Here is a 25,595-nt window from a genome sequence, read left to right as displayed (position 1 = left end):
CACCCCCTCCTCCTGCCCTCTGTTCCACCTGCTCCAGGAGGCAACGCTTATGGAGGTTCATCCTTTCAACGATGCTGCTTTATTGAATTTGCTTCTCTTTTGGTCTCTGGCTGGCTGGCTTCCCCCACGACCCAGGGAGGTCCTTGCAGGTCGGAAATGATGGACAGCTGAGGCTTATGAAGCCCCAACTCCCTTTGCAGCCAGGGGCTCTAGTCAATGAAGGGCTCCGGTCTCTGGGATGGTGTTAACGCGACAGCAGGGTCCGTGGATGTCGAAGCGCTGTAATATAGTATGACTTTTCGCCTTAATGGAATTTTTCTAGACCACTAGGAAAAAAAGACTCCATTAACCACACTACAAAGGCCTCTACTTATTAGTATTTTAGAACAGTGGCAAAACATTTCGTGAATCTAATTATTGCTGACAAATATGAAAATTGAAATCAAAGTTAAATTTTCAGCTACAGTGCCTCACCCGCCAGCCTTCGGCGATGCCAACGATTGCATCAACACATTTATTCCTCCAATAGTTTCAGCAGAAGATGGGTGATCCTTCCTCTCCCTGATGCCGCTGGCTTTCCACCCCCAGCCTCCATGCCCTCCCCGGCTCGGACCCTATATATTTTGAAGCATTAAATGTGACATATTCATCTTGGTGGCTGGCACTAGCTAACTAACTTCATGGTTACCTGTCATGGATGCAGGAATGGGCTGAGTCCTGGGAGCTGCTCCCCTCCACCCCCTCTCCTCCGACCCCCAATCCTAGCCTCTCCTTTTTTGCAGATAAAAGTCATTTGACTGATTTCAAATTCCTCGTGATATCAGGACAGAAAAAAAAAGGACTTGTCAACACCTTTCTTTCTTTCCCCTATTAAGCATACTGTAAAAATCAATCCCTTTTGTCACTTCACTCTGCTTGCGAGAATGTTTAATGGATGTCAAGGGAGCTAATGATCGCTGGTAGAAAATTCATTTTAGATTTGCTATTTATAAAGTGCTCAGTGCTCAGGTGGGAAATTAACATGAGGCAAGGAGCCGGGCGGGTGGGGGAGGGTGGAAGAGAGCGCGGGCCCTGCAGGGCTGGCAGTCGCTTTGTGTGGGTGGCACCGAGGTGTTCTGAGGACAGAGGATGCCAGTGTCAGAGGGGCCTGGAGAGGATGGTGTAAAGAGCACAGGTCGGGAAACATCCAGACCCGGGCCAGTTGACCTTTCCAAGCCAAAATTTTCTGAGCAATAAAATCCTATCTGCAACACCTAGCTCACAAGTTGTAGAAAGGATTAAATAAAATATCACACATGAAACATTTACCGGCGCCTGGCACTGAATGCTAGTACATGTTTAATCAATGTTCAGTTGCCTTCCCCACGGTCCCATAGCCCTATGAGGGGATCAGGCCGGGGTCAGCACAGAATTGCTCCAGGATCTGGAGGCGCCACGGGTACATATGGACGCAAGAACCCTGAGCCTATTACCTAGTGCTTCTCAAACTTTAGCAATAGCAGGCACCAGAATCCCCTGGAGGGCCTCTGGATACACACACTACTGGGCCTCACTGCAGAGTTTCTGAGAGCCTGCGGGTCTGGGGTAGGCCCGGGAAACTGCATTTCTCCCCAGGCGGAGCTGACCGTGCTCGCAGAAGCTCAGTGACGGCCGTACAGAGGGAACTGTCCCCGGAAACAGAGCGAAGAACCACCGTCTTACCAGCACCTCCCAAGGTAGCAAGTTCATCCCACCTGCCCTACCCTCCAGGATTCCGAATTTTAAAGCAAATCAGTCAATGCTAGTTCGTCAGCACCCAGATTTTACCTTGCAGGCCAAGCAGAGGAGGCAGGTGCCCAGTGAATTTTCTGGTTTGCATCAACCGGAGCCAAGCCTTGGGGTTCGCCTCTGAGTGGCTGGTGCCTCAAGGGCTCCGGTAGTCAAGCCCCGCCCCCCAAAGTTATCTTCGCGCCACGCGGACTCCGGGTCTGAAGTGCTGGCCCTCCCCTCACCTTTCTTCCAGTTTCTCCTCTTCCTGGCCTTCCCTTGGATACTTCTCTGTTATATTTGGATTAACTGCAAATCTCCTTTGATTACTCACTGTGTTGAAACAGACAGCCTGTTGCCACGTGTTTGATTACTGAATCCCGGGGGAGTTCCTATTTGCAAGGCAGCCAGTTACTGCGCACTCGGCCTTCCACACACTCATTGAGCTGCTAATTCATTGTCTGAGAAGTTGCTTTTCACTTTCTGATTTTTCAATAATAGGCTTCTCACGAAGCCCTTAAGCTTCGGAAATAAGCCGAAAACTGCTTTTCCAGTCATTTACATAAACACCAGTGGATTGGAAAGGGGGAAAAGGGGGAATAGTTTTGCATGTTATTCCTGGGGCTCTGGACGGCTCCATGGGTAGTGTGTCAAGGCTGCAAATCTGGAAAAGGGCAATGGGAATCGTGTGGCTCGCAGAAAACCTGACACCCAGGCGAATGATAAATCCTGAAATTTCTCCTGACGCCCGGGCTGCCGCTTTGTGGAGCTGGGCGGATATTCTGGGCACCAGCAAATTGTTCTGTCAGCAAGCCGCTCCCTCAGCTGCATCTCGTTAGGAAGCCTGTCAATCATCCCCCAGTCATGCAGCACAGCCCCACCCTCTAGGGTGGCATCCTGCCACCTGGGACAAGTAAGGAGGTGCCTGTAGAAAAGCTGCCTGGAGGCAGGGCCCTGAGGGAAGGAACTCAGTCTCCCTGAAGCTGGGACCTCATTTCTGTTGTAGGGCCGGACTCGGCCTGGCGCATAATAGGTGCTCAGTTATTTCCGCTGAAGGGAGGAACTTTCTAGCATGTGGGCCACTTTCAAATCCCATCTTGTCTCTTTCGCTGTCTCCCTCTTTCCCAAATACAGATTTTAAAAATAGTCCGAGCCAGAAAGAACAGCCATTCCTTTTCTTTTCTGACAAACCTGGTATCTCCTTGTTAAAAAGTAAATAAGTTATTGGAGTTCCCGTTGTGGCGCAGCGGAGACGAATCCAACTAATATCCATGAGGATGCAGGTTCGATTCCTGGCCTTTCCCAGTGGGTTAAGGATCCGGTGTTGCCGTGAGCTGTGGTGTAGGTCGCAGACAAGGCTCACATCCTGCATTGCTGTGGCTGTGGTGTAGGCCTCCAGCTGTAGCTCCGATTTGACCCCTAGCCTGGGAACTTCCATACGCCATGGGTGTGTCCCTAAAGCAAAAAACAGATAAGTTATTAAAACTTACTTCTACCTTTTAGACCCCTAACTCTGATCAAGCTCTCTTCCTCAGGTACATAAGCTGTACGGACCTCAGATAGGGTGCCAGATAAAAACAGAACAAAAACAAGATGCCCCGTTAAATTTGAATTTCGGATAAACAGCAATTTTTTTTTTACTATAAGTATGTTCTATGCATAATTGAAAGTTTATGTGTTACTTATCTGGCCTTTAAATGTATCGAGCGTCCTGGATTTTTATTTACGAAGTCTGGCAACTGGAGCAAAAGGGAATTTGCATTTACTTACATAGTTTGCATATTTCCATAGCTTTCAGGCCACCAACTTGCTTTGTCTGGTGGTTTTTTCCTAATGTGGGAATATTGCAAAGAAACCAAGACGCCTCCCATGAGGCCACGGAGCCCAGAGGGGCGGTCCTTCCAGTCAGAGTTGCTACACCTGTGCTACACAACTGCTGTAGGTCAGCAGTTCTTGAAATTTTGTGTGAATTGCCCAATGGAAGGGCTTCTGGAAATGCAGAGAGCTGACCTTCAGAAAGCCCCAGACTTTACTTTTTTTTTTTAATATCATGATTTTTATTTTTTCCCTTATAGCTAGTTTACAGTGTTCTGTCAATTTTCTACTGTACGGCATGGTGACCCAGTTACACATACGTGTATACATTCTTTTTTCTCCCATTATCATGCTCCATCATAAGTGACTAGACATAGTTCCCAGTGCTATACAGCAGGATCTCATTGCTAATTCATTCCAAAGGCAATAGTCTGCATCTATTAACCCCAAGCACCCCATCCATCCCACTCCCTCCCCCTCCCCCTTGGGCCCCAGACTTTCTGATTCAGGGACCAAGTCTGCACAGCCTGGACTCTTAACAAGGAAACTGCTGGGAGGAGTCCTTAAGGATAGAATCAGGGGTTAGAGCAGGTCTCCAAACACCATTGTTCTCCTTTTCCGGGCTTTTCAATTCCTTTCCTGCCATCTGCAGTCCATCTCAAGGTGGAAACAAATGTCTGAGGGTTGTCTTGTGCTGACCCCGCCTGAGGGACATCCCTGCTGAGGGCAGCTGTGCAAGGGCCCCAGGGTGTGAAGGGGCGTCAGTGTCAGGTCAATGTCTGTGATCAGTGTCCACGTCAGTGTCAGGTCAATGTCTACGGTCAAGGTCCCGGTCAGTGGGCTAGAGGGCGGTTTGAGCAGGACACTGGGGGACAGGGTAAGGGGCTAGGGCAAGACAGGGGAGTTAGGGAACTTTACCTAGAGAGCCCTGTGGAGCTAGGACAGATGTTTAGTGAGGACTAAAGTGGCAAAATTTTTTTTGGTAGCAAGATCGGGAATTCTGGGCAAGACAGAGGATGGGCAGAGCTGAGACGAAAACTGGTAGCAGGATCCTATTCATAGGCTGTGTTAGCCCTGTGAGCAACGATGTCAGCCTGAGCCAAGCTGGGGAGACACAGGCAGGGTTTAGAGAGTAGACTAAATGGAAGCCAGTTGCTGGGTGACTGGCAGGGGGGCGGGGGGCGCAGACTGAGGATGACCTCCTGGGAAAGGTCAGCCACTAACAGTAACACCCCCTTGCACAAACACCTCCCAAAATCTTTGGCTTTACTTTTCCAATATGAATCACGTGACAGATTTCACAAGCATAATTCAAGTAAATGTGAAAACTACATTCCATGGAAATTTAAATATCCCATCTACAGATGAGGAAAATAAAGACTTCAGAAAACAAACAAACAAACAAAACTCCATTTCTGTTGTTAGAGTTAATGATGGAACTCAGAGGAGAAAAGTACAGTCTGACTGAGGTGGAGTTCCAGAAATATAAATTGTAAACATAACCTGCTATTTTGTTTTGTTTTGTTTTGTGGCTGTGCCTGTGGTATGTGAAAGTTCCCAGGCCAGGGATCGAACCTGTGCCACAGCAGAGACCCAAGCCACTGCAGTGACGATGCTGGATCCTTAATCCACTGCACCACAAGCAAATTCCTGAAATCCTCTATCTTCATAATTCCTTGCAGAATTAATGGAGAACTGATCCGGAGATGGACTTTGACCTCGTTTCGCAGAATTTATTATAAAATACTGGCTATATTCCTCTTTCCTCTGGACTTAAGATACACTCTGTTCTACCCCCATCTTATTTTCCATCTCTGTTCCCGGTTCTGGCCCCACCATTGAGGAGATGTAGAGACCTTCTCCCAAAAGAGGTGGGGCCAGAACCAAGAAAATAGATGGAAAATCAAATGGGGGTATAACATATTGCATCTTAAATCCAGAGAAAAGAGGACTATAGCCAATATTTTAGAGTAACTATAAAAGGAGTATAACCTTTGAAAATTATGAATCACTCTACTGTGCACCTATAATGTATATAATATTGTACATCAATTATTCATCAATAAAAATAGTAATAATAATTTAAAAATCCAGAGTAAAGAGAATGCAGTGAGGAAAGGGGTGATTATTTCTACAAGGAATCCCTCTGATTTGCCAGCCAGCTCTCCCATCACTATGAAAACCACCATTTCAATCTTCTTCCATTTTCTGGAAGAACCAGCCTACAGAGTTACAGGCACACCCAGGAACCTATACACACATGCGTGCAGACACATACCTTCCCCGAATTGTACTCAGAGAAAATAAGAGCCATCAAATGCAAACTTCTTCAACTTCCTGTCACTAAGCTTGAAAACTTTACCTGCACCTGTGCAGTGCCAAAGACAGCTATTTATCTTTCTTCCATTTTTCTTTATTGTTGTAAAATACATACAACATAAAATTTACCATTTTAACCATTTTTGAGTCCAATTCAGAGGCCATAAGTTCATTCACAAGGCTGTGCCACCATCACCACAATCCCTCTCTCCAAATTTTTCATCATCCCAAGCAGAAACTCTGTAGCCATAAACAATAGCTCCTCATTCCCTGATCCTGGTAACTTCTAATTTCTGTCTCTGTGAATTCGTCTATGGTAAGTACCCCACAGAAGCTGCATCATACAATATTTGTATTATACAATGATTGTCCTTTTGCAAAGGTAGGAGGGAAGTTTAACCCTCCTCCCTTTCAGACAATAGGTGAATTGCCTTTTGTGCCTGATATGTCGCTTAGCATAATGTTTCCAAGGTCCAGCCATGTTGTGGCAGGTGGCAGGATTGTAGTCACTCATTTCCTTAAGGCTGGATGATATTCGATTGTATGTACAGACCCCCTTTGTTCCTTCCTCCATTGATGGGCACCTGGCTCACTTCTACTTTTGCTTGTTGTGAATAAGGCTGCTATAAACATTGGTGGACAAATAACTGAGTCTCTGCCTTCAAATTTGAGGTTATATACCTAGAAATAGAATCACTGGATCATATGGTAATTATATTTTGAATTTTCTGAGGAACCACCAAACTATGTTCACAGTGGCTGCACCACCAACAGTACATGGGTCCTGATCCAGTTTCTCTGGATCCTCGCCATTTTAAAAAAAAATGAATAACTACCCAATGGGTATAAAGTGGTACGGAATTGTGGTGTTTTGTTTCCCTTTTAGAGTCATACTCGTGGCATATGGAAGTTCCCAAGTTAGGGATCCATTTGCAGCTACAGCTGCCAGCCTCTAACACAGCCACAGCAACACAGTATCTGAGCCACATCTGCAACCTGTGCCGCAGCTGTGGCAAAGCTGGATCCTTAATCCACTGAGCAAGGCCAGGGATCGAACCTGAAACCTCATGGTTCCTAGTCGAAGTCGTTAACCGCTACGCCACGACGGGAACTCTGTGGTCAAGTGAAGTTTAACCATCCTCCCTTTTATAGCTGAATTGCCTCTTAATATTCACCCTCCCCTTCTTCTGTGGTCCTTGCCCCTGATCTGTCAATCTGTCTGGGCATGTGGTCATCCAAAGTGGGTGGCACTTTCCCACATTCCCTTGCATCTCAATGTGGCCATGGGACAAAAGTCTGCCAAGGGCATGTGAGGAAGTGTGCCATGTACGGGCTTTCGGGAAGGGAGGTTCTTTAGAAGGCAGCCCACATGTGCATTCTGCCTCCCACTCCTTTTCTTCCCCTTTTATGGCCACATTTGCAGCATATGTGTTCTCAGGCCAGGGGGAACCAGAGCTGCAGCTGAAGTCCTACACCACAGTCACAACAACACCAGATCCAAGCCACATCTGTGACCTATAGTGCATGCTGCAGCAACACCGGATCCTAAACCTACTGAGCAGGCCAGGGATCAAACCTGCATCCTCATGGACACTATGTCGGGTTCTTAACCTGCTGAGCCACAGCGAGTACTCTAGTTCTCCCCTTCTTTATCTCCTCTTCCATCCCACAGCCTGGCCCATGGATGCTGCTATCTTAGACTGTGTACAGTGGATCTAAACTACAGAAAGAGCGGGGGCCCTGAGAGCAGGGCCCCCTGCACCAGCCAGTAACAAAGCAGAGTGTTTTCGTGAGCAGAGAGAGAAACTTCCATCTTATTTAAACCTCTTTCGCTGTTCTTGTTGTCATTTGCAGCTGAATCCAATGATAATGGAGATTTTCAAATACGTGGCTCCTTCCTTATTTTAAATAGTAGTGATATTAGCCTTTCTTCTTCTCTTCAAGACCCATTCTTCTGCCTGTACTCAAGATTTGCCACCCACCCCACTCTCACATTCCCTGAGGGGACTCACCTGGTTGGTCACCTCTTGCACCTTTTCGCTTCATGCCTTCTTTCACCAGCCCCTCCTACCAGCATCCAGAGACATCTTCCCCACCTTACACTGGCAACAACGTCCTCTCCAACGGCAGCCCCCCTACCGTCTCCCTATTTCCTCCCTCTTTAAAAAAACCTTGAAATAATTATCCACATTTTAATTCTCACCCCACTTTACCCCCCACACTTCAGCTCCATCCCACAAGACTGTTCTCCCAAGAGGATGGAGATATTCTCATACCTAAGTCGGACCTTACTTAGTCTCTAGCAGCATTTGATGTGGACAATGCTCCTCCTTTCCCAAACACACGTCCTTGGACCTCAATGCCATCATGCTCTCCTGGTTTTTCTTCTGCGTTTTGGCCACATCTTATCCATCATCTTTCTAAGACCTTTCTCTTCCCAATTTTTAAATACTAGTCGTCTGCCCCCATTCCTCTTCATGCTCTACTCTCTTTCTGGATAATTAAATATATCTGTGTTGAAGACCATCTTTGTCCAAGCTCAGATATCTTTCCAGAATTCAGGACCCAGCTAGCTAACTTCACATCAGAGAGCTCTGCCTAAGCCAATAAAACCATCATGACCCAGATCGCGTTCATCACTAGCTCCCTAAAACCTGCTGTGTCCCATTTACCCAGATACTAGAAGTCCTCTTCTGTTTCCCTTTCTCACTGCTACTGCCTTTCCTCTTCACCTCCAAGTCTGACCCTTCTTCATCTATGACCCCCGAATGCCCGTGTCTCCTTATCTCTGCCACATAACTCATGCCCGACTGGCTCGACATCCTCTGGCCTTTTCCCTCTTAATTCCTCCCCACCCTGTAACGAGAGTAACATTTCAACATTTTTAAGTAACCCAAATTATGTTATTTAACAACTAAAACTGCAAACTAATTGAGCTGCTATCTGGCATACAACCGTTCAATACTTTCTTCCCTTAGCAGGAACCATAAGGCCATTTGAGGTCTGACCTGTGACAACTTCTGTACCTCTACCTCCTATCTCTTTACCTATAATCTGGCCCCCATCAGCTTTATCCCCCAAAGTCGACAAACACGCTAATCCATCCAGATTGCAAATTGGGTTCCTAAATCCCTACCATGCTCTTCTGACTCTAGGCTTTGGCATATGCCATTTCCTTTGCATGTAACACTCATCTCTCCTGTTACCTGGTTGACTAGTCACCTTTGTGTCTCGGCTTTAACAGCTCTTCCTTCCAGAAGTTCTCAACCGGAGAAATTGAGATGCTGCCATAGCAAACATGACTTGCTTTTATCCCAGCACTTACCATGTGCATTGAATTGTCTTACTTCACTGAGTGTAAGAACTTGGACTTGTTTATGGCTAGCACACAGTAGGGTCTGAATAAATCTTTCTGGAGTGGATGAAATATAAATGTAAGTAAGAACTGGGCTGTGACCTTGAATCTATTATTTTGCTTTTTAAAAAATCATTCACCCTGTTGATGTGGACATGACATGTCTATGTCATTTGGGGATGACACAAAGCTGATGGTGACAGCTCATCAGCATACAAAAATAGTCTCAATGGATTTAAATAATGGACCCCTGTGCAATGAAATTTCAAATACTTAAAAGCAAGCATGGGAGAGGTCTTGAATAAGAGCATTTTAGTCTAGGAATGAGTGCAAAATCAATGAGCCAATTGTCTGGTGTATCTGAAAAAGAAAAAGAAAAGAAATGATACAATAACAATGATAAAGTGGACCTAGATATAAAGCCCAAAATGTGGTAGGTAAGAGCCTATTCCCCACTTTGCTGATCAGTCTACACTAGGAACAACCTGTCTGGCAATGCCTTTTAGTGGATCATTGTCAAAAAGGAACATGTTTAGAGGATAGTGATGAGGATGCTTTGTGGTTCAGAGCTGTGCCCTGATGATGATGAGAAGCAACTAAGAACGTCAGGACAAGTAGGATCCATGATAGTCTCCTCTTGGAAGGATACTGGGCCACGCAATATGACTTGTATTTGGAGTAGCTCTAACTGGCACAAGTCAGGAAGAGGCAAATATTTGCCCTATGTAGATGCATTAGGATTGTATTCAGCTGCAAGTAATAGAAACCTAATTATGTAGGGATTTTTTTCTGTCAATAATGTGTGGAAGTATGTACTCCAGAGCTGGCATAACTGCTTATGCTATCTTGAACTTGAGATCCCTCTATTAGATTGAGCCATATGAAATGGTTTGGACTCACTTTTGTTGTTGTTGTTGTTGTTGTTTTTGTTCATGTAGCATATGGAGGTTCCCAGGCTAGGGGTCAAAGCAGAGCTACAGCTGCTGGCCTATACCACAGCTCATAGCAACACCAGATCCTTAACCCATTGAGTGAGGCCAGGGATCAGACCCACATCCTAATGGGTCCTAGTTGAGTTCGTAACCCGCCGCTCCCCAACAGGAACTCCTCAGCTATTTTTGATTTACTAAAACAGCAAGTCCATTTAGTTCAACCTAAGAGTGTCCTGTTTTGCCAATCTCGGTGTGTGTGTCTGTTTTGTCCTCTTATTTGCAAGTTGGTTTCTGGACCCCCAGGTAGTATACCAGGCTCTCAATCAAGAAATGGAGGGAGGGGGTAAGGTCCACAAAGCACAGGCTTCCTGAGTACAATGCTCCAACTCCCACCTCAGAGACATCTGCTTGTTTCCACAGGCTGGAACTGCATAGCGCCACCATCCTCAGCTCTAAGGGACTCTCAGAGGCAAGTATTTTAAACAGGCACATTGCTACCCTGAACAAATTTACATCTATAAATCTATCATAAAGAGAAAGGATAGAATTTATACAGAACAGTGTTTTCTCACAGTTTATCCACTACAGAAAGCGGGGATGGTGTCAGTTATTCTCAGCTGTACCTGCAGCGTCATGGATAGGCATTTCAAAGTGGAGATGACCCTGTCCCATTCTGGCCTATTTAAGGAGAATTTCTGTGAGCTGAATCTGGGCATGTGCTCATTCATAACCATCTCCATAGGCCATTGGAATAAACAGCCAGAATTGGGACCATGGCTCAGGCAGTGAGCATCTTCTCACTGGTAGTTCTGGACGTGGTGAGCAGGAATTAGCAAACACCGTTCAGGTGGGATGGTTGCCTTGGGTGGAGATGGGGAAAATCCCAAGGTATCTCAGGATTCTAGAAGTCTGTGAAAAAGCTTTTGGATTTGATGGCTAAACTATTTTAGCCTTGAGCAAGGCTTCAGCTGTGCAAGAAAGTAATGAAAAAGTGGTGATAAGGCATTTAGCTCCTTCTATTAAGATGTTCCATGGGAAAAGGAAGGAGAAATATAGAACAATGACTCTCATTTGTTTTCAGAATTAGAAAAGTGGTTTATCCAACTACAGATGCCTGTGCATCACCAATGCCAGTGAGAAAAATGCTATCAATTAATCTTTTCCAGGTCTGGGTCCCCCTTCCTTGAGACAGCCAGATGCCCTAGGGGGAAGCTTGTTGAAGAAGAGGAAAGAATAGGTTTGAAGGAGCAGGTAAGAAGCAGTCATCCACTTCACCTTCTCCAGATGGTCAAACCCACCCAATCACTTTCCTCTTTTCTTAGGTCTCGCCTTCCCTTGTCCCTGCTGCTCCCTCTGACACCAGTGCAGTTCCAAGAGCAGCCCCTCCTCCATGCACCTGATCCATGACCCCTAGAGGGACCATTTCCGGCTCTTGAGTGAGTTTGGCCGGAAAGAGTGAGCTCATCCCCTGCTACCTAGCTAGGTGCCTAGAACATCTGGTTTATGACTGGTTTCAGCAAGGAAATGTGTGGGGGTTACATATTCAGAGTCCCAAAAAGATCTTATCAGAGGGAAGAGAGGTGTTGAGTCTAATAAGAAGACTTCAGAATGGAGAAGTTCTGAGGCCAAGTTGTGGAGCGCACAGTACAACAGCACAAGCATAGGGTGAGGAAGTGTAGAATTACAGCTCACTGTAAGTCCACAGGGTTTCTGGCTCATGATCAGCCTTCTCTCTCTCTTTCTCTCCCCACTTTTATTTTATCCATAAACACTAAGGGTCACCTGTATGCCAAGTCCTGTGCTAGGTGTACAGGTGCCCAAGGCTGTCCTGACCTCTGGGAGCTCACAGTCTGAGCTAAGGGGAGACAGATGTGTAAGAAGGTAGCTATACAAATGTGCGGTGGATATGAAGAATGGGAGTGAGATCAAGAGCAATGCAAACACAGCAGAAGGAGGGAGGGGATTCAAAGGGACGCTGAGCCTGGAGTCATGTCTTGAATCCTAACAAGCATTTTCCAGGTGGACAAGAAGCACTCACCGAGGGAGCAGGTACACAAGTGCTAGGAGAGGAAACCACAGAAAGCCCCACAGAATCCAAGGAATGGGAGTACCAGGGTTTAGGAGAGAGGCTGGCTCATCCAGGCCCTGCCTTTCCAAGGTGCTGAGTCTTCATTTTATCTGGATTTGGGATCATGAGAGGCCATATCCTGTAATAGCCTGGGCTACTCAGAGCACACTGGGGGGAGATGTACTTTAAAAAGGATCCTGCGTTGCTGTGGCTCTGGCGTAGGCCAGTGGCTACAGCTCCGATTCGACCCCTAGCCTGGGAACCTCCATATGCCGTGGAAGCGGCCCAAAGAAATAGCAAAAAGACAAAAAAAATAAAAAAGTAAAAAATTAAAAAAAATGAAAATAAAAAGGATGCAGAGTGAGAACTATACTCAATGTCTTGTAATAACCTGTAATGGAAAAAGAAGCTAGGAGTTCCCGTCGTGGCGCAGTGGTTAACGAATCCAACTAGGAACCATGAGGTTGCGGGTTCGGTCCCTGCCCTTGCTCAGTGGGTTAACGATCCGGCGTTGCCGTGAGCTGTGGTGTAGGTTGCAGACGCGGCTCGGATCCTGCACTGCTGTGGCTCTGGCATAGGCCGGTGGCTACAGCTCCGATTGGACCCCTAGCCTGGGAATCTCCATATGCCGTGGAAGCGGCCCAAAGAAATAGCAAAAAGACAAAAAAAAAAAAAAAAAAAAAAAAGAAGAAGAAAAAGAAGCTAAAAAAGAGTGTAAATAATATACATACATATATGCACACACACATATATAATATACATATATATAACCAAAAACACCTTGCTGAATACCTGAAACTAACACAACATTGTAAATCAACTATACTTCAATTAAAAATTTTGAGAAAGAAAAAAATCCTAATTAAGATATATGTATTTAGAATACTGCTGAATTTTCTCTGTTAATATTTTGAGACTATTTGTTGAGAATCCCATGTTCATGAAGAATAACGTTCTTTTCTCATGAACTATCTAAGTCAGCTTTTGGTATATAGGTAATACTGCCTCCTTAAAATAAATTGAGATCAATCTCAAAGAAGAATACCGTATAACCAGTTCCTTTCCATGGATGATTATATAGAAAACAGGAGAAAAGTTTGGAATATTTCACCTAGGGAGAAGCTAAGGGAAAGATGTTTTCAAATATTTGAAATCATGTTGAAGAAAAATTAGCCTTGTCCTGTGGGTATTCGTATTAATAGCAATCATAATACTATTAGGCAATATTTATTGAGAGCTTACTATGTGCCAGGCAGTGTTCCAAGCATTTTATCTGCAATAACTTATTTAATCCTCATACCAGCCTTAAAGGTACGTCTCATAATTAGCTCCTTTTCATACAAGAGGGAAGTGAATCACACACAGAGGTTGATTCATCGCCAAAGGTTTCAAACTAGGAAGTGGCAGAGCCAGGGTTTGGACCCGGGCAATCCAGCTATCATGTATGTTTTCTTTCCAGACCCAGAGTGAATGGCTGGAATCTGTCAGACAGATTGTTCTTCCTTTGTCTTCCTGTCTTCCTGAAGTATCGGATACAATAGCCATCTGGAGAGATGCAAGTTCCCCCGTATGGAAGATAGAACTTAGGGGGCCACTGCGCTGCACTAGTTTTTTTTCTGGCTGCACCTACAACATATGGAAGTTCCCAGGCTAGAAACTGAACCCAAGCTGCAGCTATGACCTAGACCACAGCTGCAGTAACACCAGATCCTTTAACCCACTGTTCTGGGCTGTGGACCCAATCCAAACCTCCGTAGTGACTAAGTTGCTATAGTCAGATTCTTAACCCACTGCACCACTTGGGGGAACTTCTGCAGCTGCACGTCTAAAGTGTAGGGCTCCAAGAGGGGCATTGAAATAAACCGTCGTGAAAGTTGCTCTGGGCTCGAGCTGGTTGTGATTCGGGGCTTGGCTGACACAGCACTGTGAATGCTTATGAGTTACCCAGTAACTGCACATGGCACAAATCTGCAGGGTAGCTATGCTCCCCCCATGCCTCTTACACCTGTGGACTCCAGCAAACACAAGTAGGTTTCCCCTCCTGCGTGCACTGCAGGATCTGACCTGGCTTGGAGGGTAAAGCCAGCATCACTCTGCCTAACACAGTAGCTGCAAAATTGCCATTGGGGTGCTGAACAAGAAGCCTTTGCTGCCCAAGAGGAGGGAGAGCAATGGAAGCAGCATCTGGGTAGCCGGTTCTGGGGGAGTAGAATAGAGGCCAGAAGAGAGATATGCAAATATTCACACTTATGAATGGAACATCTGCCAAGGCTACCATCACTTAGTGCCCTCAATTCAGCTCCAAGACATTCATTCTTGACTCACATTCACACCTTCAAAGGCTCCTGAATTTCTCCTATAGGATCAGTTAAGAGTGACTCTCGTTCCTGAGGCCCCCCTGTTGAAATGCTGCGACTGGTCAATCCATTCCTCTCACCCAAAGAATGCCTTCTAGATGAAGGAGCACATGCATGTGCGGATATGTGATACAGAGTATATGATACAGTGTAGAGTGTTTGTGTGCGCACACACCGCTTACACATTCCAACTTTGCTCGTCCTTCTGCGACTATGTTTATATTCTTAGCTTACTGCAAACAGAGACTGCTTCTGAATGTTTTCTTCTAGCACCACTACCTTTCAAGTACTAGGACTCAAAAAAGACTATCTGTGGAATTGCAAAATGTGGAACTTGAAATGAAATTCATAGGTCTTTTAGTTCTACTGCTTTATTTTAGAGATGTAGAAACTGAGGTTAATATAGAGGATGTGCCTTTTTTTTCTTTTTATATTTTTAAGGCTGCATCTGTGGCATATGGAGGTTCCCAGGCTAGGGGTTGAGTCAGAGCTGCAGCTGCCAGCCTACGCCACCGCCACAGCTGCAGCAATGTAAGATCCGAGCAGTGCTGCAGCTCATTGCAATGCTGGATCCTTAACCCAATGAGTGAGGCCAGGGATCGAACATGCATCCCCATGGATACTAGTCAGGTTTCTTACCACTGAGCCACAATGGGAACTCCTAGAGGATATGTCCTATCCAAGGTCATAGAACATTTTTCAGGTGACTTTACAGGCATGGTTTTCAAACCTGGCCACAGATGGGAACCTCTTAGAGAGTTCTGAAAAAATACCAGAACATCTCACAGACCTTCTGATGTAATTGTTCTGGGATGGGGTCCAGACACTAGTATTTTTATAGAGCTCCCCAGGTGATTCTATGGTAGACCAAATTTGAGAACCAACGGCTTCAAAAACGGGAGTAATGCAAATAAAGACATATTTGTACCCATGCCATAAGGACCTTCTAACCTCTGAAATAGAATCCAGAGAGGTAGAATTGCTCCAGGTTGCTTGACTTGGAAGAATCATGGATCCCCGAGAAAGGTACTTACTTGTTCCTCTACAGGAGAAAAGCTAAGAAGAATCACCACCACTATGCAAATGCAGATAGAAGCAGTCAGGAAGGCCACCATCCTCAAGCATCCAGGGGATATCAACAGCTCACAGTGGGAGCATAAGAGAAGCTCAACTCCCTTTGGGTACAGATGGCTAAAACACAAGTTGACGGGTTGAAAGAAAACTTGCGTCTCTACCACAGGATGGTATCAGAAAAGAACAAATAAAGGATGATGGATGTCTATGACTCCAGGAACCCTAGATTAGGGTGTGATGAGTGTGTAGCCAAAAAAAAGGGGGGGTTGGGGCTTAGAAGGGAGGTCCTCTTACATCTACCTTGAGCTATGGCTCCCTCACACAATCTCCTGAATGGCATTTGCCTCACCCAATCCTGTAGCCACCTGTAGCCAATCCTCCCCTGTCCTGTGTGAACGAGCCCCTCACTGCTGCCTTTGGCCTCTGGTTCTGTGCAGAAGGCAGAGCACAAAGAAGGTGGATAAGCCATTAGACAGGATGGCAGTGGTGCCAAGGAGCAACCAATAGCCCGAATGGCAAGAGCTAATGGTCACACCACCAACCACCTCATACCAGCTTTGGCCATCCACGTGCTGAGGGAGGGCATGACACACATTCATGAGCTCCTTCCGGGCAGAAGTCAAGTTGGGGCATCAGAGGCAGCACCTCTGAAGTAGGAGGGACATGGGGTCAGGCTGTGCACTCCCCTAACCCCGGGCTCCCCCCTCTGCAAACAAGGATCCCAGGTTGTTGCTTTCCTGCTGCCCACCATAATTTGCAGGAGCAGCTGTGCAGAAGGCTGAAGTCACCCAGTCTCCCTTTGCTTCTGGAACTCTCCTTGGTACTTCCCAGGATGATTCAAAAGGAGGGCACATTAAGCCAAACCTGGGAGGCCATGCTCATGCTCTGTCTCTCATTGGTTTGGTCACTGAGACATTTCCAGCACCTGGAACAATGCAGGGGACATACTAGGTACTAAATAAACACTTGCTGGGTGACCAAACCAATGGACAGATGAAGGATTAGATCTAGTCCATGTTGGGTTAGAGTTTCAGTGATATCACCACCAAGACAAAGCAAAGGAAGCCCCCTTAGATACTGAATTTGAATGAGCAATTGAAGCCAAGACCAGCCAGTCTTTTGAACAGTCTTTTATTACTGTAAAGGGCAATATTTTTTGAGAAGCCAAAAAAAAAAAAAATCAAATTTAGTAACCTGAGATGTCCTTAGTAACAGAGCTGAAGAATGTGTTTTCCAATATTTGGTTTCTCAGCTTGACAGTCTCTCTTGAAATACTCTTTTCTCAGCAATGAAAATGCGAATCGGTGTTGGTTTGTTTTGCAGTTTGCAAATGACTTACAGAGCTCTTCCGTCTGGGTTTCTGTTTTTCTTCTTGCAAATAAACAAAAGGCCACTTCTCTCATATGACTTAAGTGGGGGAGATTCTGTGATCTCCTGTCTTGGTTTTGGAAAGAGGAGAAAAGGAGGGGCAAGCAGAGAGAAGACTAAGAAAGCTGGAACAAGCAGGGTACAGAAGCCTGGGGAAGAGGCAATGGGAGATGGCCTGTGGAGCATTGGGGTGCCAAGGACCTGCAACAACTGAAGGCACTGCTGTCAGGAGGACCCCAGCCACCCTTATGGGGCATGAACTTGCCCATCGGTTCCTGAGTCCTCGCTCCCGCTCCCAGTGCACCATGTCATCCTAGCTCCTTGTCACCTAGCAGGACAGACACCGCCCCCTCTTCTAGGCCAGCCAGAGGGAAGCAGAGCAACCCCTGCCAGCTTGACCCAGATCTGTCAGCTGATCAATTATTTTTCCTATAGAGTAGAAAGAAAAATGAAAGGAAGAAGGAAGAAGGGAAAGTGAAAAAGAGAAAAGGGGGGGGCAGAGAAGCAGGGAGGGGGAGAGAGGGCAAAAAGAGGGAGGAGGAAAGGGGAGAGGAAATGAGGGAGAATCAGGGAGGGAGAAGGAGAGGAGAGGTGGAGGAACACACATAGCTCTTCCTTGGAAGCTCTTTTCAGTGTCAGCAGTGGTAGCCAGATCAGGCTTAAGCTAGAAGGTTGCAGAACCAAGTGCACAAATACCTAAACTACAAAGCCTATGAGGTCACTGAATGCAATCAAAGCAGAGGCTAGAGTCCTCTTCTTCCCATCCTTTGCCAGTCCAGATTAGAGCTGCCCTGTTCCCTGTAAAACTCCCCGCTCTGGGCCCTCCTCCCCCATCCAGTGGCCCTTCTCCTCCCCAGAGCCCCTCCCCTTTGCCACTGGTCCCCCCATCCCCCAGCATCTCTGCTCAGAAGTCTCCTCCTACAAAAGGATGGGAGGATGGGAGGAGGTCCCCATCCCCCCACACACACACCCCTGTGTTTATTCTAAATCCCCTGGGGTCTTCAGCAGCGCATCTTATAAGGAAAGGAGGCAACAGCCACCAGGTAGGAGGAGACATTCAGGAGGATGTGGTACCTTGATCCCATCCAACCTGTATGCCATTGATTACCTTATTTTTGCATGTTTTCATTTTTTAGGTTTAATTAGTTTTATTGAATTTCAAATGACTACAGACATAAAGTAAACATGTAACAAGCCAGTAGAGCAGAAAGGAAGGAGCTGCGTAAACACCATCAGGCTCAGCATGGAGTTCCACTTAGCCCCACATGTTTGTAGCCTTACGAGCATTAATGAGTCCAACCCCGGGGAGTTGCTCCCAGCCTGGCAGACAGGTGGGGACATCAGGGCACAGAGGGAAATATTTTCACCTACTGAAAACAAAGATCTTCAAGTTCGGTGGTCTCCGCTCCCCACCCACCTGTGCTCAGGCCACTAGAACCAGCTTGAAATCTAGAAAGGCACAATTAGAGTGTTTGAAGGGTCTGTAGGATCTCTGTTGAGGTTAGATAGAAAGCAAAGCGGGTTTTTGCTTTGTTTGTTTGTTTTGCATCATTATCATTCTAATTAGTGGATAAGAGCGGGCCATGAACTCCAAACCAAAAAAGAATATCTGGAACAAGGACAAATCCTAGATGCGATAGTCCACCCCACACACCTAGAGTGTTTCCACCATGAGGAGCCAGCAAGGCAACGAAAATCTTTCCCGCATATTTAACAAGGATGTTTTTATTTGATGTTATGAGAAATGAAATGTTTGTAGAAATGTCACTGCACAAGTAAGGCACCTATGTGGGGCAAGAAGGCGAGGTTCTTAATAAAAGCTGAAAGTACCATCACACGCACTCACACCCTCACTTTCAAACATACGTCTCCTTCCTTCACAGTAGTAATTCAATCTCAATCCCAAGTCAAAGTGAAAGTACTGGAACTATGACCAGAATCATGTGGCTCATGTTGACTCAGAAATGCTGCCACCACTTAGGACATCAAGAGAGCTCACCTCATCCCAAGGGACAGACTGTGGCTGAAGCCGACACTGGAGTGGCCCATACACAACAGGTAGGTGGCACCAGCCTGGGTTGCTGCGCCTCAGGGCTGCAGATGGTATGCCTGCAGGGGATGGAGCCTCAGGGAGCTGCTGGAAGGCAGGGCCTACGGAGCTCATGAGCTGGGAACCAGCAGAGGCCCACCAGGGACACAGCTCAGCAGCCTTCATCCGAGCACCGCACCACAGGGGAGGCTACTGAGAAACCACACATGCCAGTGGCTGATGTCAGAGCTGATGAGAAGAGGTTCCAGGGCTCATATTTGGCTTTAAAAGTAACAAAAGGGAAGAACCAGCACCGAGACTAGGCTTGGACCTGGCAAGTAAAGCTACTACCCAAAAAAGGCTCTAGTGCTCTAGTGCAGTAAGGCCTGCTGGGACTCTCCAGCCACCCAAGGACCATGGAGTTTGGAGGATGGGGTGAGCTGCATTGCCTGTGCTGTCCACGACCTGCCCCTGGCTTGCCCCCAGTTGGCAGTGCCAAGCCTGGCAGCCAGGGTCCACTTTGTGAAGCTCCTCTGCTCTCTCCCCTAATTTTTTTTTTTTTTTTTTTTTTTTTGGCTATGCTTCCAAGTGCCCACAATGCTTACATCAGGCCCAGGGCCTCATCATCCCAAACCGATTTTTCACTTTGCCAGTAAACATTGTTATGGTTTCATCTGCCTCCCTCACGTCTCAGAAGCGTTGCCCAGCCCCGGCTGCGGCTGGCACCCAAGTGTTTACTGCGAGTGGCAGGAACTTGGCCGATCTGCCCAGCTGAACGGTGTCCATGTCGCTGGCGCCTAGTGAAGGGGAGTGTGAGCACAGCCCCGTCTCCTTCCCCTTCCCCTCTGCCCCGCTTGGGTGTTAGTGCGCAGGTGAGTTGATGTGGGCTGTGAGGAGATGAGAGAAAATGAGAAAGGCAAGACAAGAATCTCACCCAGCACCTCGGAAGGTGTTGAAAGGAGCCTGAATCCTTTGAAGGAGAAATGGTTGGGTTTCTAGAAAGAGAGAAGCTGCCGCACCACCAGCCATCCCTTTCAGAGCCTCTCTGTGGCAGAAGGTGGGCGGTGTGCTGAAAAGGACAGCGCCTAATCCCAGCCCTCTCTTGGTTCCCAGAAATGAGAAGCTCTGGTTAATCAACCCCTGTGCGCCTTAAGGCCAGAGCCCCTGGGTGATAATCACTCCCCCTACCCCCATCACTAATCAGGGCTGATTCCCTTCCCCTCTAAGCTGGATCATGGTTCCTGGTGGGGTGGAGGTGAGGAGCAGGTCAGGGTGGGGTCCCTAACCTGCCACTAGCCCCAGACACCTTTTGAAGAAGGCAAGAAAGCCTGGAAGTAGCAGTTCTAGGAAGAGCCAGCCTAAAACAAAAACAGAGGGGAAGAAAAAATTGCCTTAGAATGCGTACTGCATTCTAACTAGTCCCACTGGGTCAAGGCAATAGGGGTGGATTATTGCAGGCAAGACCTGGCTGCCTCAGTAATTCTGTGAGTCTGATAAGAGGTAGCTGGCGGACTCTGGCTTCCATCCTCTGCAAAAGAAAACACACATCACCTTGGCTGCTCCAACTGGCATGTGGCTTGGGGGTCCTGGGGTCACGTTGCCTTAAAATGGAGCAGCCCTGTTCTTTTATGACACGTGGAAGCCTATTCAGAGCTGGCTCGGGGTGAGTGGCACAAATAAGGCCATTATCTGTCTTAGGAAATTCAGGGTTTGGTAGAATGTGAGGAGAGCTGGGAAAACCTAGCGGCCTCCATCCCCACGCCGAGATAGGAACAGGAGCGCAAAATCAGATTTCCCCCTGGAGAATTTTGCACGGCCTCTTCCTTCTCATCTCTTCAGGGATGATTCAAAGTATGAGCAAATATTATGCTTCCCTGCATTTATTTCTGATGAAAAAAAAATCACGTATGCTAATTTATATGTAAATTCAGAGTGGCCCTGGGGCTTCTGGCATGCTGCCAGTGGGCTGTGGATGGTGGAATTTTGGCCATTGTCTCCAGTTTGAAGTTAACAGGTAGAAGAGACACAGACCTCAGGACGGATGAAGTGATGGAGATCCTGGGACCTATCCTGTCCCTTCCTCTGACCCCTTGCTCCATCCCTTGCCTAGTTAGTTTTCATTTCTGTGGTTTCTGTGATGGAGGCTATTTCCCTGAGGCTGCCTGGCCCTGAACTCAGTTTCCCTTCTGCTGGAGTTGGGGCTCTGATCTCACTGGGTGAGCCCCTCTTCACCTAGTACAAGCAGAGGTGCATGCATGCACACGCACATGCACACGCGCACGGGTGCGCACGCGCACACACACACACACACACACACACATAAGTACACTGCTGCCGCTCCAGGTTATGTAAGAGTCAGTCAGGGCTGCTCCACGCTGCCTCCTTCACTTTCACACCCACCACCCCATGGGAAGAGACCCAAGGCTGGTGTCCCCCTTGAGGCTGGGTGCATCAGGCGACATCAAGGAGATCCTTGTGTGACCCGCCACTGTGGACCCCTTGCATCCCACCCAGAAGCCTCCAATGCTCCTTGCCTTCCTCCTTGAGCTCCAGCCAAGGGTACACACACATTTGCTCCTTGCCCACTTGGGCCCTCTGCCCACCTGGTGTGAGTCTGAGTGGTCACCACTGCAGCTAAGTCAGGGGGACAGTGGCAGTCCCCAAAGCCTACTCTCGGAGGGAGGAAAGCAGACTAGAGGTAGGAACCAGTCTGGACCAAGAGAGCCCCAGGCTGCAGGAGGAAGAGACAGAGGTGGGTGGGACTTCCCACGCTTTTCCCCCACGGTGGGAGTGAACTTTCCCCTGGGAGCCCAGCCGAAGAGGGCTGAGCTTCCACACGGGGTCCTCTGGGAGACAGTGCTGGACCACCCAGGGAAAGTTTCTCTGGCCGGCTTAGTCCCTGTGACTGCGGGGATCTTTAATAAGAAAGAGGCAAACCAAACCCTCAAAGGACAGGGTGGGTAGGAGCAAGCCGGTGGGCAGTGCTTCTGGGACATTCAAGCCAGGACAGGGTGTGGGGCCACCCAATGCAGCAAAGGAACTTATGGTTGAATGGGCTTCCAAACCACCCGGCACAGCCCAGACACAGCTCAGCGAGCATGGCCCTCAGCTGCAGCCCCGCGGCTCGGCTTCCAAGCCAAGCAATAAACAGAAAATTAGCATTCGACTCTTAACGCCTCCCTCCCTTCAACTTAGGAGAGCTTTCTGAATTTCAGAGCCCCCCTGCCTGCTCCCGCAGCCTTTTATCTGCTGGTTCCCACCCCCTGCCGCCCCCCTCCACAAACACACCCCCAAACACATTGAAAACTAACAGGGTTTGAGTCCACCACTGCTACAAATTGATTCAGCCCTTCAGGCTGGCTCTCCGACCAGAGCCTCACAGGATGCAGTTACCTGGTTATGTCTAGCCTGCATTTTCTGTTTGCTCCTTGCGAGAAGCTCTGCAAGTTGACTGGCCCATAGATATTTAAAGTTTCCTCTCATAATTTCTTCCCAGTAACATAAGCAACGCCTTAGCAGCCCTGCCGCCCTCCGCGAATCTAATTCCCCCGCTTCCATGTGTCTCCGTTGTGTGTGTGCAAGAATGTACAGAGAGACCAGCACACAGCCACGGACTGAACAGGAGCCCCAGACACATTTCACTTATGCACATACAGCCCCCGTTCCGGGAGCAGCCGGAATCAAATCAATATTCTCACAGCCTGGTCTGGAGGATGGAGTCCCAGCCATGCTGCTCAAACGCCCTCTCCTCCACCTGCAAACCGCGCAGCCGAGCCGACTAGGAGTCTGCGAATCATCTAAAGCACACTGTACAATCTCTGGGTCGGCTGTACGCAAATCGATAGCAGGCTCTTACCTTGAAAGAGAAACAGAGCAGCCAGCCCCGTGAAGATTGCCCAAGAGATAGAATTGTGCATTTTTGCCTGGATGGTTTTCATGATTTTTTTTTCTTCTTCTTTTTCTTCTTTTTTGTCAGGTTCGGTTTTTTCTTTCTTTCTTCCCTGACAGATTGTGCTGCTCTCGAGCTGGTGGAAGGAGATTTAAATCCACTGTTTTCCTGAAGGACACCACAAGAAAGCCGAGGATTTGAGAGAGTGTGACTTCTCAGTAATTATCTCTACTCATACTCTGGCACCGAGACACATCGTACAATCTGGCCCTGGACAGCCCTCCTACAAGCTGCAATCATTGGTTCTAATCCAAGGATTGACAGAGCTACAACACACGCGCACGGGCACACACGCACGCACACACACACACACTCTCTCAGGAATCATTTACTGGGCAAATCAGGCTAGCTGATTAAAGAGACAGGAGCCTGGCGAGATGGCATGATAAATGCCACTTTGCCCCTTCTATATTACTTTCATTTTTTAAACTGACAGTCTCTCAGAGCCCCAGGCATCAAAAAATCCTTTTCCTTCTGGCACTCCCTGGCCTCCTGAACTCAGATTCCCTTTGCACTGGAAAAATCCCATAGCCAGCCACTGCTTACGGGAAATTTTAAAGGGATATTTTCATGCTTGGTGGAACTTGCAGAGATGATTCAAATTTCATGTGTTGGTACTTATTTTCCTCTCCAATGAAAATATCATTCAATGACAGATTTTTCCCCCCTCCCTCTCATCTCTCACCTTTTCCAATCAACCTCCTACTCCTTTGCTTTGAAAATAATAAATAACTTTCTATTTTCTTCTCTTGTCACTCCTGTTTCGGAATACCTGTATTCGTCCTATAGTTCATTCACTTAATTTATTTTCTGAAGTCATCCATGCGTATGATACCATAAAAAGGGATGAGGCTTCTGAGATATGAGAAGAACTGCAATCTGAATATGGAGAAGCTTCTCCAAAAGGGAATGAGGGATGAATTTATTCTATGTGCCTCAGTCAATCCACATTCACGAAGATGAACAATCTTAGTGCTTGTGGTTTAAACTGCAGCAAGACAGACTTAGGTTAGACACACTGAAGAACTTCCTGAGTGTAGACTTTGTGAGTGGTTATAATATGTCCTCAGGGAATGGCAGACCTAACATCTCTTCGATGATGGGTTGGAATCAAAATCTAACAGAGATAATCTAATGGGTGTGATGACTTTTTGAGAGGTCTCCTAAGTCTAAGGCCCTAAAAACTGATGTTCTAATTTGTGGTTTCCTCTCATGGGAAGAAAGTCAGATGACACAAACAAAAATCCTGGAAGACTTAGCCCCTTAATGCCACCCTCCTTAGCTGATTCGGAACAGCCATGCCATCATAATGCCTTAACACACAGTTTTGAAATAGTTCTTCCAGATTTCCACCATAATTATTATACATACTAGTCACCCACATAATAATTTTAATGTATATGTTCTTGAACTGCATAGAATGAAAGTATTTGCTGACTGCATAGGTGAACTGGAAACAGTACTGCCATTTCTTTTTTCTGTTTTTCTGTCTTTTTAGGGCAGCACCTACAGCATATGGAGGTTCCCAGGCTAGGGGTCTAATCGGAGCCGTAGCCACTGGCCATAACAACGCTATGATCCGAGCCGCATCTGCAACCTACACCACAGCTCATGCAACGCCAAATCCTTAACCCGCTAGCAAGGCCAGGGATCGAACCCGCAACCTCATGGTTCCTAGTCAGATTTGTTTCCGCTGTACCACGACGGGAACTGCAGCACTGCGTTTTTGCTCAAAGCTCAGGTAACCATTCTCCTTGTGTATTTGTCAAGGAGAGCGCCCACCCCTGCAGGGGTGCAGCCCAGTGGCTGAGTGGAAGGAGCAGTGGCATCTGCAGATTTAGATCCTAGTCGCAGCTCCATACAAGCTGAGGGACTGTGGGCAGGTCATTTTATTTCTGTGGATGTCCCATCTGTACAATTAAAGATGTGTTTTGAATCTCTTTTCACTTTAAAGGTGTTTTATGTTAACAGATTTCTTTTTCTGCCACTAGGTTCTAATTCACTTGCCTATCAAAACGTCCTTGACGTTGTGAGCTCCCAAGGGACAAGCGTTTTATCTCTAGCCCAGTCTTTTTGTGCGGTCCCTGCAGAGTGACATGTGCAGTTAAATGCTCCGGGGTGGCTGTGGCAGCCGTGATAACAGCGCGGCAGCCCCGGTGGCCGCCTCTACCGCCACTTCGCTGCTCACCAGAGTGACGATGAAGACAGCAGGTCACTGATAAGCCTTTAGCCCTGACCTGGGGAGGCAGAGAGACCAACACCATTTACAAGCATCCTCACCCTGGGCGGCAGCACATCTGTACATTCACCAATTTTTATTAAGCATCCATACATGGGACCGTCATAATCAACCAACCCCTCCAGCTGACATTTATTGAGTGTTTGCTATGTGCCAGGTGTGAGAGTCAGTGTTTTGTATGTATTTTGCTCTTTAAATCCTTACAACTTCTGAAGTGGTGCAGTTAACATCCCCATTTTATAGACAAAGACAATGAGGCTCCAGGAAAACTTGTCCCCAGCTGCACAGCTAGTAAGCAATGGAGGCAGGATTCAAACCTGAGCATTTGTCTCTCAGACCAACTT

The 25,595-nt window shown here is 47.1% G+C and overlaps 1 protein-coding gene and 1 long non-coding RNA gene across 5 annotated transcripts in view; both read right to left on the bottom strand.

The window, feature by feature from the left end:
- LOC146399931 (uncharacterized) overlaps nt 1–16,049 on the bottom strand; it is a 148,001-nt gene extending 131,952 nt beyond the window's left edge. The window contains exon 1 of the long non-coding RNA XR_014815596.1: nt 15,235–16,049. This is a non-coding gene — a long non-coding RNA (uncharacterized LOC146399931). The remainder of the gene's footprint in view (nt 1–15,234) is intronic.
- NTM (neurotrimin) overlaps nt 1–23,192 on the bottom strand; it is a 1,001,303-nt gene extending 978,111 nt beyond the window's left edge. For all 4 annotated transcript variants that reach the window (XM_021102348.2, XM_084976657.1, XM_021102351.2 and 1 more), the window contains exon 1: nt 22,920–23,192. In XM_021102348.2, the coding sequence (XP_020958007.2) occupies nt 22,920–23,001 (82 nt within the window). In that variant the 5' untranslated portion in view covers nt 23,002–23,192. The remainder of the gene's footprint in view (nt 1–22,919) is intronic.
- Between the last annotated feature and the right edge of the window lie 2,403 nt (nt 23,193–25,595).

The sequence above is a fragment of the Sus scrofa genome, chromosome 9 (genome assembly GCF_054392235.1).
Source record: "Sus scrofa isolate SSC_HxYL_T2T_F1_AM1 chromosome 9, Sscrofa_HxYL_maternal_Yorkshire_Landrace_v2.0, whole genome shotgun sequence".
Classification (NCBI taxonomy): Eukaryota; Metazoa; Chordata; class Mammalia; order Artiodactyla; family Suidae; genus Sus; species Sus scrofa.
Note: the sequence above shows the minus strand (reverse complement) of the source record. Positions and strands in the feature narration are given on the sequence as shown.